This window comes from Nicotiana tomentosiformis, chromosome 6 (assembly GCF_000390325.3).
Source record: "Nicotiana tomentosiformis chromosome 6, ASM39032v3, whole genome shotgun sequence".
In the NCBI taxonomy this organism is placed as follows: domain Eukaryota; kingdom Viridiplantae; phylum Streptophyta; class Magnoliopsida; order Solanales; family Solanaceae; genus Nicotiana; species Nicotiana tomentosiformis.
In genome coordinates, this window is record NC_090817.1 from 109,812,140 (window position 1) to 109,826,734 (window position 14,595).

At 37.0% G+C, this 14,595-nt stretch overlaps 1 protein-coding gene across 1 annotated transcript; it reads right to left on the bottom strand.

Annotated features, from left to right (window-relative positions):
- Nucleotides 1-972: 972 nt before the first annotated feature.
- On the bottom strand, nucleotides 973-14,152 carry LOC104092763 (SWI/SNF complex subunit SWI3C). The gene is made up of 9 exons (XM_009598427.4): nucleotides 13,960-14,152; nucleotides 13,266-13,793; nucleotides 9,658-10,190; nucleotides 8,356-8,719; nucleotides 8,192-8,265; nucleotides 6,146-6,282; nucleotides 5,078-5,151; nucleotides 4,823-5,007; nucleotides 973-1,936 (listed from the first exon to the last, which is right to left on the bottom strand). Exons 1-9 carry the CDS (start codon nucleotides 13,976-13,978, stop codon nucleotides 1,478-1,480), a joined length of 2,373 nt encoding a protein of 790 aa, XP_009596722.1. The 5' UTR covers nucleotides 13,979-14,152; the 3' UTR covers nucleotides 973-1,477.
- Nucleotides 14,153-14,595: the final 443 nt, after the last annotated feature.

The window sequence follows — 14,595 nt, forward strand, 5'->3', positions numbered from 1 at the left end:
CCTTTATTGCATCCGCCCGTGTACAGTTAGTAGTCAACAAGTACGACTTCGAATAGTCACTACAAGAGGTTGACCTGGAGCAACAAACAGAAATATTGCATGCTTATGTCACGTTTGAAATTTTTTTTCTTTTGGCTACTTTTGCAAAATAAATAAATATTACACTAGTATTAAATAAAAATCGTCATTTTGTATAGAGAAGCAAAATTGTCGAACCTCAGAACTTTCATAAACACTATATCCGTTAAATCTGCATCTGTTAATCGTTCATTCCTCGAGACTTTTATCATATCTTCAAAGTGCGATGATTGAATTTTGATAGTTTATTTGACCCACAACCGAGTATTTATTTCTAAATCGCGACTCTGATCTCCAGTTGAAAAGCTGAAAAATGCAATAGTTATCTAGTAAAAGGAGCCAAAAGAAATTTAACAACAGAAACAATTTCATTCCTCAACAACAAATTTACTCAATTCAACAACTTCTTACATATAATAATCCTAATAATCAAATTCAATTATGATATTTCAACTTTTTCATATATAACAGCGTCACACAATTCACAATTTATTGTTGTCTAACAAGACCACACTAATTCATTACACATTTCATAACAAACATAACATCACATCTTATACAGTGTGATCGGAACAGTTTAATAACTTATACATTGTAACTTCTCAAGAAATGAACGTTGTTATTGATGACCCTTTTCCTAGAATTCTCTAAAATCGCTCCTTCTGTGAAAAATTTTGAACCACTACACTGAATATGTAGTACAGAAACAATTTTCTTTTTTTCTGATGAAATAACAAAATCAGTGGAGAAAAGAGTCGAACTTGGTTGAAATGTTGGTCACTTATCCCTGTTTTCATTGTGAGCAGTACTTGTACTAACAAAACAGTTAGTACACGAGTAGAAATGCAGGTAAAGCTTCCTAAAGTTGGACGAGATCACTTTCTGAAGCTCGGGTGCAGTTCAACCACAAGGCTTAGTTAAATTACTCGGGAAATTGGATTACAAAGGGACTACAAATCTAGGAATTGACACAACAATTTTGTTACACAACTTCTTTCATCAAGAAAAGGCATGTACCTAAAGACACCATTCCCCCTTTTTCTCCATCTTCATTACCTCTACTGCACAAAACTACGTTTCTAGATCCCTAGTCTCATACTTTTGTTACCAAAAGAGTGCTATTTCACAGTAGATACCGAAATATAGTACAAGTTGTTTCTAGGATTAAGTTTAGCTGCATAAAGCAGCAACAAATGTGAGCACTCCTGCTTGGATAATCAGGCCAGTGCACTGTCAGTCCGAGCTGCATCTTCAGTCGATTGGCTTCAATATTGTCTCAATCCGTCTGACAGAGCACTGCAGCTGTAATTCATTTGTTCTCTCGCCCCAATAATTGAGGAAATGAAGAGAACCACAGATAAATAAATTGAAGCAAATCCCAAGCTTAACCACTCTTCACTCAACCCAAACCAGATTTTGTCCCAGATACAGGTCTAAGCATTGAATGACTGAGAGCAGGCTGGGAACTTGCTGGAGCATTAAACATACCGGGTGTTGAAGAGGACGGGTGTATCGCTGAGAGAGGCAGCCGAGGGCCAAATCCATACATCCCTTGTTGCTGCATAAATGACATGTTGGGATGCATTGGTTGGTTGTTTCCATATCCAGAAATAAAACTTTGTTGTAGAGGACCTGAAACAACTTGTTGCCTACTATTTCCTATGTTACTGACCACCGGCGCACCAGCACCAGACACACCCATTGGTCGGGATACTCGAACTGAACCAGGTTGAACTGTCATCATTCGAGCACGTTCTGCAGCAAAGCGGTGCCTTGTTCTCTCCAGTTGTTCACATTCTTTCATTAACAAGGTCTCCACCTCTGCAAACTGCTTCAGCTTCAGCTCTAACCTCTTTAACTGCATGGGGAAAGTAGTAGAGAAATCAAAATTGTTGCAACAAAAAGGTGAAGAGATCCTTAAACCGAACATAGTTTGATGCAAACATAGAATCCACAAAAGAAGCTCCCAGTTAGGACTTGTAAAACAGTGTTAGTACCGTACTACCATCCCTTCCTTTCCAGTAAAGGACTGCTGGGAATAAAACTGACTCAAGATTGTGCATACATCGCATGCAATAGACATGAAACAAAACAACGATAAAAATAGATTTAATATTAAACTTATGGTTAACAACTGGCAAATACTCTGTAACTGTAAGTCTGTAACGGTGTATGTCTCCTATGCTCCTTAACAGGACAAACTTCATTGACTTATCGTTTCATTTTCTCCTCCAGTCATTTCCATTTTGCACTCTTTGAATATTACCTTTTGCCATTTTTCCTTTTGGGACTAGAAGGAAAGCGGGTGAGAAGTGACTATTATTTAACTTCTTCTTTTTTATGAAGAAGTGACTTATTTAACTTATTATCGATGCCATGTTTATGGTTTCAAAAATATCAAGCAAACACAAGAAAAACTATGGTACTCGAGGCTTACTTGGTCATAAATCCAAGGAGAACTTGAAATTTATCAACAATTTATTATACTGGCATCAAATTTTATCATCATAAGTTTAGAGTGCCCCACACTGTTTGAGAAAATGAATGTGGTTGAGAGAATGGGTTGTCGTCTCCTCATATGGTCTTTGCACAATCCTCACCCCATAACAAAAACTTTAGGGGTTGAATTAGGCCCAAATTCTATTTCTTTATATAGTCTTAGAGTCAAACATATTTATAATCTTGGTTTACCCAATGTTGGCTTGATGTTATGTTGTCCACGCTCCAGATGTCCAACCCAGGCGTGCCATGAGGTGTTACAATATCCTACATTCGTTGAGGGAATGGGTTGTTGTCTTCTTATATGGCCTCGAACAATCCTCACCTCATTAGCTAACTTTTTGGGTTCCAGTAGCCAAATGATCATTTTGTTCACACAAAAATTTTATTTTCTTAACAAGTTCATATCTAGTAGAAAGCTAACTCCAAATATAATCTACTGAAGATATAATTTAAAAAACATTAGCAAGAGAGTCGAATAAAAGCTGGAACTATGGAAAAACACCATAAAGTGAGGGTTTTAGGATAAGTAGACACATGCCCGGTAAATTTTGTCCCATATGAAGAATGAATATAAAGAGATGAGACCCCATCGTGGTGCCTAAATGCAGATAATTCAGAAATCTAATTATCAATCTTCTAGAAAAGTGACATGTCAGATAAACATGTAGCAAATAGAATTAAAATAGGATAGTTGAAATGGAAAAACGCTACGCAATAGGAAGATCCCTAATAGACTGAAAGACAAGTTCTACGAAAACTCGTGAAACCATCAACTTTATATGGGATCCGTTGGTCTTTAAGGCCCAATACATCCACAAGATAAATGTCGTAGAAATGTGGATATTAAGATGGAACTATGGAAGTGGTCCAGCATAATTAGAAATGATCACATTCAATAGCTGAAAGAAAATGGAGAAGGTCGCATAAAAATGTCTGACCATGTCTATGCGGACCTTCTATGCACCAATAAGTCGGATAATATGATGATTGAAGGTGATAACGAGAAACGAGGTAGACCTAAAATCACATGGAGGAAAGTAATCTCAAACGTTCAAAATTCTCTTCCAATCAATGGAGTAACTAACAAAAAAAGATAGAAAGAAAGTATCTACATAAGCAATACAAGCAGTTGGGATTAGCTTAACGCTTCGCGTATTACACTTGGCGTGGTATTGATGCAGGACAGTAAAGTGATTGCTTACGCATCTCGTCAGTTAGTTGTAGTTACACTAGGTCCAGTCTTTATCATGAGTCCTTTCATTCTGAATCTCTTTATTCTGGTTAGACGACTGGTACGTCCACTTTATTAGCATTTTCATCTAGATACAAGTGTGAGAGTTAGAGAAATCCTCGCGAGATAAATTATTTAGTATCGGAATGGAATGTGACTGAATAGAGTAGAATGAATAAAGATTCATTCAGTTGACCCCAACTAGTTCGGGATTAAGGCATAATTGATTGATCTTATCATCTGCAGAAGGTATGTATGATGACGAAGTGAACTTCATCCAGACGACCTCAAACCACAACTCTTCGGTTACATCCCGCAAACCCTAATTCTTCAGACCCAAAATCTTCCAACTTCTTTGACCCAAGTGAATACCACCAACTACCGGCAAAAAATAAAAAAATAAAAAGAGAGCTTTAGCAGCAGTTCTTCAAGATATTCAACAGCACATTGTTCGTTAAGTTTCAGCAAATAAGCCCATTCCATCTCAACTCAGAGATCTTGATACCCTCCAGCAAACCCTAATTCTTCAGACCAAACTCTTCCAACTTTTTTGACCCAATTAAATACCACCAACTACCAGCAAAAAAAAAAGAGAGAGCTTTAGCAGCAGTGCTTCAACATATTCAACAGCCCATTGTTCGCTAAGTTTCAGCAAATAAGCCCATTCCATCTCAGCTCAGAGATCTCAAATATTGCTACAGAAATGTTTTACCCTCCAATCATACAGCGCATAACAGCCCCTTGGTAGAACTTTCAAGTACAGTGGGACCCCATTGTAAGTATGTAGTGCACCTACAAGGCCGTCATAATTGGAAAAACCCAACCGCCTAAAAGTAAAATACGGCAATAAAGAGCACACCCAAAGGAAAACGGGAAAGAAAGAGGATGAAATGGACTCAACAGGAGGTCAACTAATAGCTAATGATATGTGGAAAATTCCAATGGATTACCAATTGGATATACGTAAAGAGTTTGGAGCTAAGTCCAATAATTACAATTTCAGCAAATTACCTGATGGTTGACTATGTTTGCAGATAACCGTTGAATCTCACGTTCTTCATGGTCAGCAAAAAGCTTTGCCTTTATAGCTGCAGCTGCAAGACCGACTTTAGCAGCAGCTCTTACTCTTTCAGTGGACACTGGAGCACCTCCAGCATCGTGTTGACCCCATGGACCTTGTCCTCCCGGCTTTTCATCTGAGAAGTTTATATTAGAGAATTATTGGAAGGATGAAATAAGAATAGTACTAGTTCAATTTATAGCCACCTTTTAGCTGATAAGAATTTCCAACATCTCCATGAGGACTTCCATCCTTTCCATGAATTCTTCCTACACTGATCCTGCAAGTATGGAAGCAAGTACATATCTTTAGATCAGTAGGCCCGTTAGAAATGTTTCATCCATCACCTTCCATAAGAAACTAATACTTGTGGTATTACCAGTTGCTGAATGCAACAAAATGCATGAAGTCAGACATCTCTAATTTTTTCTCATAATATTTGCACTAGAAAAAGCCGCGTACCCTATGTTAAACCTAAATCTAAATTTTGTTGTTGGTTATAGTGGAGTCTGCCTTTGCTGTCTATTTGAGAGAGTGAAAAGCCAAAATGGATCTCTATAGATGGACCAGCAAGATTTTTAGACTTAGATGCTCCCAAAGCACAGGGTTGTGCAAACAACATAGATGACTAAAAGGGAAAGAACAATTTAAAAAGTTGAAATACAAGATTTCGTGAAGCACAAATTACCAAATGCAGAAGGTAGAATGAGGAGAAACACTTGGGCAGTTGGAAAGAAAGAAGTAAAGCCTTGCGGGGATGTTCCTAATGGGTCTCTGACTTCAGGCATCAGCCAGATGGGGATGGCAGGTCTCCAGTTTGCTGGCCAAAGACGTGGATGGAGAGTCATGAATTCAAGTTCCAGTTTAACATATACAGCCAAAAATAGACTGTTCCACGTGTTTTGCTGTCTCTAAGAAGTTTTACTCTGTAGTACATACTTATATATTTTGGTTTTTCTCCAGGTCACGGCTCACATACTTATAAAATGCAATATTTTTAATTATTTTGAGCAAGAAAAGAACCAAATAAAGTAAACTGCAGAAATATCACAAAAGAATTCATTAATAACTAATGAGACAATGCTTGTATCATACAAATGGGGTCAATAATGGTAACAAAAGCAACTAAAATAGAGAAAACTTTCGGAAATTCTGCATCACAGAAAATGCCCAAAATTCATATCAACAATCACAAGTAACATGCTAAATAAACTAGCATGCAGAATAGAATACGAATACAGAATTGATGAAGAAAGAACAGTAGATATACACACCCGTTATTAGCTGTAGATCCATCTATCTGAGTCATATTCCGTGATGTTAAAGTATCATCCTTGGACAATGCTGCCAAGGAAGCATGGGCACATGCTGCAGCAACTCTCGGTCCCACGGCAGATGCCAAAAAAGCAACCTACAGACAGTAGAGAGCTAAAAAAATTCTTCTTTTTATTTCTACCTTGTATAAGAAGTCATATGCGCTCTCAACTGTCTATATCATAAACGGTATGGCATAGTCAAAGTAAATGTACTCCAGACAACTGCTTAATAAAGCACATTTAGCCAAAAATCCTAATATGTAACAAGCTATAGGCGAGATTAGGGAGAGCAGAGTAAGCATAAAAGCAAAAATGTAGAGATTAGGCAGCCCAGCAACTGGATAAATACTTTTCTAGTTTCTTTTGGTTCTTACGATGTCCAGATTGGGCTATAGCCTCCCCTTGGTTCTGACAGGGTTTCTATTATCTTTTTTCCTCTTTTTGGTCACACTGATAATAGGCAATTTCTACACCATCAACTAGTGGAGAAGGACTCAGATAGGGACGTACACTTTAAGAGAATCAAGACACTAACCTCCTCAAACTGGGCAAAATCTCATTCTAATAGAACTTGAACCTAAGAACAGGTAGATCCAGGCCCAGGGCCTCATTCTTGACAGTTCTGCTAAGGTCTTCCCTAGTTTAATTAATTAATTCTACAAAGCCATGTTGCATACGCAGCATGGAACAAAAGTGAAAAGGTATTGTGTAATGATTTGGGATCTGATAAATCATTCCAGGATTTTAAAACGAAATGGTAAATAGATTGCAGTAGAGACTAGAGAGAAAATCAAATATGAATTTTGATTTAACAAATACAAAATAAAGGCTGGAATAGACGAGAAGACCATACTAACTTGGTCTGATCTGCAGATAACATCACTAATTTCTGGAAAGAAAAAGGAATATCACTAGACAAGTTATTTTATCAAATTCTGCATCTTCTTTCTTAGAAGCATCATTATGAATTTCTACGTGTTTCACTGCTTTAACATTTTTACCATCATGAAAAATCTTTTCAAGAAACCATCTCACATGGAAGATTTCCATAATGTTCCTCATATATAGTTTTTTTTTACTGTTAATCTTTCTCATATATAGTTCATCTGCTAACTCCTACTTTGACGACCATCTAACCATAAGGGGACAATGGAATCCTTCTGCAAGTTACAGAAAAAAGGATGATCCAGTTCTCCACCAACTTACCTCGATGAAATAACTGATGCGAAAAGGCATGCGTTGAAATGGTACTAAGAGCCCGTTCTTCTTTAATAGATTAAAAGTAACTAATAAGAATGAAAAGTACTTCTAAATGTTGAAGCTAATTTTATAAATAACTTCAGGATTCTTTGCATTTGGATAGAAGTCCCAAGACTGATAATAAGCAGTTGGTTTTCTGGGTAAAAAGCGCTAATAAGCACTTTGTCTTGGTAAATTAAAATTAAAAATATTACTCATGGAAAAGGGCAAATGGCGAAAATGAACTGGAGAGGAAGGGGGTTTTGTTTTCGGAAGTGTATTTCAGGGATTACAAAAATAATAGAGATAAAACAGTAAAATATTTTGTAAAACCAAAAGCGCTTATAAGCTGAAAGCTATAAATTGGGGGTCACCAACCTATCACTTAATTATAAGTACTTGGCTTATAGGCACTTTTGGCGTTTACCAAACAAGTAGAAAAGTCAAAAAGTGCTTACAAGCTGGTTTAACCTTTTTATAAGCTTACCCAAACACCCTCTAAAGCTCTCATGGATATGCATTGTCCTCCACAATTTCACACAGAGAGATTCGAAAGGAGGATAATAGAAGAGAAACAAAAGATAAAGAACCATTGACATATTCGCGTTCTTAACAGAAGGCATGCCTTTCCCGACCCACAAAAAGAAGGCAGCATCCCTCAAGAATCAACAGATAACGTAGCAGAAACTAGGAACTAAAGTCTCTTCATATGAAAAAGAGGAGTACACATTTCATAAGAGCATGTTTACAATAACAAAGTCTTACCAGGGACATTACTGGATTGCCACAGTTTTCAAAAGGAAATTTGCTATCAGAATCAAGGTTTTCAGTGCTTGGTCCTGTATCATAAACGGATAAAGGACGAGAATATTAGAGCTTCAGTGTTGTGATCATACGAAAAAGGAAATGAGAAAAGTCCACTGTCTCACCTGCAAGATTCCCGTTCAAATTTGAATAAGATTTGTTATGATCTTCACCCGCAAAAGAACTTGAGGGACCAGATGCACCTGGAAGTTCAATATTTTCCAATGGGGCACCATCCACAGGCAGGCGGACAAAATGAAGGATGCACTGTGCCTTTGACTTGGTGCCAACATGTTCTGCAATTTGATTCCAGTTTTCATTGTAGAGTTGCATTCCCTCGAGAAGCAATAGTGTTTCCTGGTCAGTCCAAGTATCTCCATCTAGATCTCCATAATCTTTCATAGAGCTTACTTTGACGAAATCCAAGCTAGAGTGACCAGTGACAAATCCACCCTCGTGGAAGCAATCCAAACACAATAGAATATCAATCTGTCAAAGAAAATGCAAGTCAGCTTTGAATGCATCCACTCAAAATATTCATCCAAAGTCATGTAATCGCATGCCTATGTGCCAAATGAAGGGCAAACTTTTTTAGTTGCACATAATATCTGCTCCAAATAATGTCGCAGAGAAAAAATTTCATAATCTCATATATATCCTTTTTTGCTAGCAAGAAAGGTTCTTAGACTATTGCTTTTCCCTTCTTTTTGTTAACCTTTGGCAACTTCTTTTCTGAAACACTGGTAACCCCTACAGCATTCTAACTTACCTGTTCAATGATGACAATTTTGAAAGGATGCTGGATTTCAACACAGTATCACCAATTATATTTGGCCGACTGCTATACAAAGAAATAGATTAAGCATAAGCACGTGTATAACTGCCATGCTGCTTTTTATATGAAACTAAAATCAAACAGTCCAAGTTCATATCAATCGGAGCAGGTTCATATTGGTTAGCCTAATTCATCGACGGGAAGCTAAATACAGGGTAAGTTTTGCTTTTGTCTGGAAATCAAGTAAAGGCATCAAAGAACTTCGAATTGGAAATTTACCACACACTCTCTCTCCCCACCGTTTGACCTCGGCTTAACTTGGAGGCACAGAAAGGAGAAAACTTAAGATCACTGTACTCTAATATGCTGCAATTGCACACAGTATACTAATGCTCAAGACAACTGTTGAAAAGCATGTACATCTAAACCAACATTAGGAAGCGAAGTATTAATTAACCAAATACTTAAGTTATATGGAGTAGAAGGATGATCCAAGAGCTATGGATATTCAGAGGAGAATTAGTGTCTTCGATGGTAGACTAAAAGAAAATCCATAAATGGCAAAAACATTTGAGGAAGAAAACAGCTATAGTGGTAGCAACATTTAAGAAAATAACAAGTACAAGCAAAGACAACAGTATGTGTGATATACCTCTTTCTGTGACTGATAGTACGACAGTGAAACAGGGCGAGAACAACAATTGCATCGTAGTTCAGACAACAGTTCACGGATTGAGTTGTCAAAGTCGGAGTCATCATCAAAATCACGCACAAGTTCAGGATAAACATCTCTCGCCTTGAGACAACATTTAGGCTTGTCAAACTGGACTAAGCTGTCGATAGACTTCAAACCAGCCACTGGAACACAGAGATCACTGTTTGAGTCCTCGTACAATGTGACATCTTTTAGGGCCTCACCTTTAGGAGGAACAGCACAGTAGTTGATGATCCCCCAATGATCAAGAAACCTTGCAATTCGAGTTACATCATCAGCACTAACACCAGCTACAACCCCATGGCAATCAGCAACTGACAAGTGCTTTTCAGGCAACTCCATATACTTTGCAACTATACAATTTCTGCATTCCATGTATTTTTCTGGTGTATGTTCAGCTGACTTTCCAGAGAAAAAATGCGGCACCACTTGTCTTTCCAATCTGTGCACTGTATTAGGTGAAAACCAATCTGCTTGCAGAAGAAGGAATACAAAGGGTCAAATTAGACAGAGATCTGAGAGCAAAAACAACAATACATAAAGAAGATTAAAGTACGCAGATCTCAACAAGTAAGAAAAAACAAAAATACATAGAAGACATACCAGTACAAAGATCTCAAGCACTAACGGACCTACAAATGGAGACCATGAGCAACACAGACAATGACATTGATTTCAAGAACAAATCGATAGGTGGTCTAAGAGGTACAGCAATGGAGCATTAAGCTGCTAATCTAGTCTCAAAAGTGAAAGAGAATATAATCCAGATACAAATCCAAGAATGCTACTCTTTGTCCATATATTTGTTGTTCATGCTTATAATTATGAGTCTTGGACTACAAATACATATTTGTATTTTTTCTCCATTTGCGCCTTTCTTCATTAAAGTCCATGCTTTATTTGCGCTTTGCGCTTAAAGCTCCAATGGACCTTAGAGCTCTTTCAGCACTTTTCGCCTTCTGGTGTACCTAACTAAGGGGCAGCCTTCTTATTCTCTGACGGATTCGCCTCGCAGTGTAGACAAATTTGTCAAAGACTGCTGAAATTTAAAAAAAAAAAAAAGAATTCTTAAGGCAAACTATTTCTATAGCATACTGGTACCTGCCACTCTCTTCGTGGAAAAAATCTAGGCAATTCAAGATAGCTATTATTTTAACCCTGTAAGAACGCATGATATTAATTTGGTAAAGCCCATGCGAAAATTTTTACAATGGTAGAAAATGGCAGAGAAAATGATCAAAATGGTCCTTAATGTATTGGGGTTGGTGTATTTTGGTCCTTGATATGTGCACCCTAATGGATATGGTCCTTAATGTATAGAAAAAATGTATCATTTTGGTTTTTAACCCTAAAAGCTAACAGATTTGTTAAAAGTTCTGTTAAGTTTAATCCTTTGAAAAAGAAGAGGAAAGCTAGCCTCATCTCTGTCAGCTCCGGGGTAGGAGCTCCATGAAACCAAACCCCTCCCTTTTCACTGTTAGGGAAAGCTCCAAATCTCAGCTATCGACCATTTTATTTTCTCGCATACATAAAAGAACATACCTTTAAGTTTTGGGGAAGGAATTTACGGGCTATTTTTTTTTGGATAAGATCAAAATTGACCGCAGCAGATCTGGGTATCAAGAAGTTCTAGCAAATGACTCTTGTTTGTTTAGCAAAAGTTAAAAAATTTAATAACCAACCCAAACATTTCTAGGAAAAACAAAATATTGAAATAAAATTAATCATTTGCAAAAAAACTCAAACAAACGCAAAATTTTACAAACTCTTTTTTTGAAAATTTTCAAACAAACGGGTGAATGTGAGGTCTGAAGTCTTTTGAAAAGATTCAGAAAAAGTTGTAGAGTACTTGTTAAGTTTTTTTCCAAACAATTTTTTTGGTTGCATATTTTTGAAATACTCACAAAATACTTATTCATAATTATAAAGAAAAACAATAATTAGAAGAAACGTCTTTGTTCTGCAGAAATATTCTTTAATTCCCAAAAATTTCTAAGAATCTTTACAGAAATATCATTTATCTCAAACAAAGTATAAGGTGTGTGCACTTATTTCAATATGGTTGGATCTCTAATTCTCTGTTGATTTACTAAAATGGTGGGAGCTTCAATTCTTCATTTATTTGCTAACAAAAAAAAAAGGGACAACACGAGCAAGAAACAAATGGAATCATTTTGTTATCTTTTTATATATATATCAGGATAGTGCTTTAGTCATTGTCTTCTTTAATAGGCTTCCAAATCTATGAAACAAGGTTTCTTCTCCTTCCGATTTTGTCGCTTACTGAAGGTCTATCTGTTGATGGCTCTTTCTTCACTAATTTCGTGGAGCTCCATTGCCGTAGCTCATCATAGAGATGAGACTGGGTTTTTTTTTTTGTTTTGTTTTGTTTTGAAGGGTTAAACTTAACAGCACTTTTAACATATTTGTTAGCTTTTAGGGGTGAAGATCAAAATGATACACTTTTTCTATATATTAAGGACGATATTCATTAGGGTGCATATAACAGGGACCAAAATAAACTAACCCCAATACATTAAGGACCATTTTGATCATTTTCTCGAAAATGGCACATGCTAAGCTTTTTTTTTTTTTTTCACCCCTCCCAAATAAATTAACTTCGCTTAGTATTTTAAGTAAATAAATTAACTCTTGTACTCCACATCCACACATGCAAATCTTAGCATTCTTGTCTTTAGTTCAGTAAATTTCCTCTAGCATCTATTTCACAAGTATGCACCAACATTATACTTGGACATTAAAGTACAAAAGAGGATCCAAGTTCTTGTTTTTTTCCGATTCACATGGTAAGATTGGAAGGTTAATGAATCCATAGAGTACTAAATATCCTAAATCTTGCAAGGAGAAAGCCAAGCTATAAATGATATTTAGTTGGACGGAAGACAAACTTTTCCACCGTGTAGTACCTGATAAATTTGTATTCCTCTGTTTTGCTTAGCTAATAACGGAAAGAAACTCATATTCTTCCTGTGAGATATCACATACACCTCTTCTGACCTATCAAAATATGCTATAAGATCCACTACTCCTGGTGAAGAACCTTACCAAAGTGACGTGGTTTGGTGGTTTTATTCGTTTACAATCTTCAAACAATAAGGGCAGCAATACTCAAAAGAAAGTGAAAGGGAATTCATATAATCACAACAAGTCTCTATATCAAGAGTCTTTCAGGGTCCTAGTGCCAGCGCCCAGCAAGCAGTGTGATCTGACAGGTGAGCATTTACCTTCAATAACCCTAGATACTACGGTCAAAAATTGCTCCATCTCCTAAAGTTTAGCAAATTAGGAAGTTATTAAAATCCAATGGTCACAATTGTCCATGGGGAAATGCAACTCACTTTTTTCCGAAATTAGTTAAGTCCTGACAGAATTTAACTCTAACTCATACACCATAGTCTATCCTTTCTTGTTCAAAATCATTATTCACCAGCAAAAAAGTATTTTGGTACTTAAAAGAAAGGTTCCAGCTAGTAATGAAATGATATAAAAAAAATCTCTTCATCAGCACATTGTATGATGATTACCTGCGTGCATTGGCACAACATGAATTCGACTTGCACTGCCATAATGCTTAACGACACCACGACCCTGCAATATCTGCGGAGGACTGATCACATACGAACCACCCCCACTGCCTTCTCCTCTTTCCTCAGTCAACAAAGCCGGACTATCTGCAGGCACAGCTGAAAGCGCCTGAAGCTGCCCATACGACATATTCTCCAACACCACCCCATTCTGCCTACTCTCCCCACACTGCCCAGCCTTCTCAGTCGCTACAATATTCAGGACGGACGAATGAGGCCGAGTAACAGTACGTCTAACTACTAAAGGGAACTCGCTAATTCGGTCCCCAGCTTCTGATACCATTTCAACTGAGTAATTACTCCGATCCACTGAATTGCTAGGGTTTCGATGGTCGTCATCTTCAATTTCCTGCTGGTCAATATCTTCCTCGTCTTCTTCTTCTTCAAACACGTCATCATCTTGTTGGGCCTTGGCCTTCCTTGAAATTAAAGGCTCCCGCTTCCGCCTCCTCCACCTATTCCTCGTCTCTAAAAAATTAACAACAAATTACTAGTTAATTTGTAACACTCGGATCCGTTAAATAACTAATTATAGTACACAAATCAACCATTTCCAAATCAAATTAATAAAATGCTTTAAAATAAAAACTAAAATTATAGAAATTTAAAAGAAATGGGGGGGTTTTGTGAGCACCTGAGGAGGAAGCAGGCATTGCTGAGAAATTGGGGGGTTTGGGTCCTGAGAAATTGGGGTTTAAAGGGAGAGAATTGTGGGGTCTGAGATTGGTTGTTGCTTTTGGAGAGAGAAAATTGGGGGAAAAGGGATTCTTCTCTCTGCTGCCTTCGGATGATAATTTGTGAGCTCTTTTTGGAATTTCGCAGCTGTGTTTCCACAAAAATATAATTGTTTTAGGCAATATCTTTGCTGGTATAGCCGTGCGAATTCACGCGCTTCAATCCAGAGACTGAAGAAAAAAGATGTACGCGCCGAGAGTAACGTAAAGGTGGTTGTTTTTCCTTTTCGTTTTCCTTTTTCGATGATTGATGCCAAATACACACCCGTATTTGTATGTAATTCTGTTTTTGACCCTCACAAAAGATTCAAACGAGTATATTTTCTTCTCGTGATTTTTCATACACGTCATAAATATTTTAATCTATTAATTATTATATTTTATATAATATTTAAATTTTAAAAAAATTATGTTCAAATTTGCCATCAAAATTATAAAGTTTGACTCTCAAAATCCAAACTGCGTTACATAAATTGAGATGCAACGAGTATTTTAATTCAACTTAGCGAAATGAACTCTAAATAGTTAACGCAATA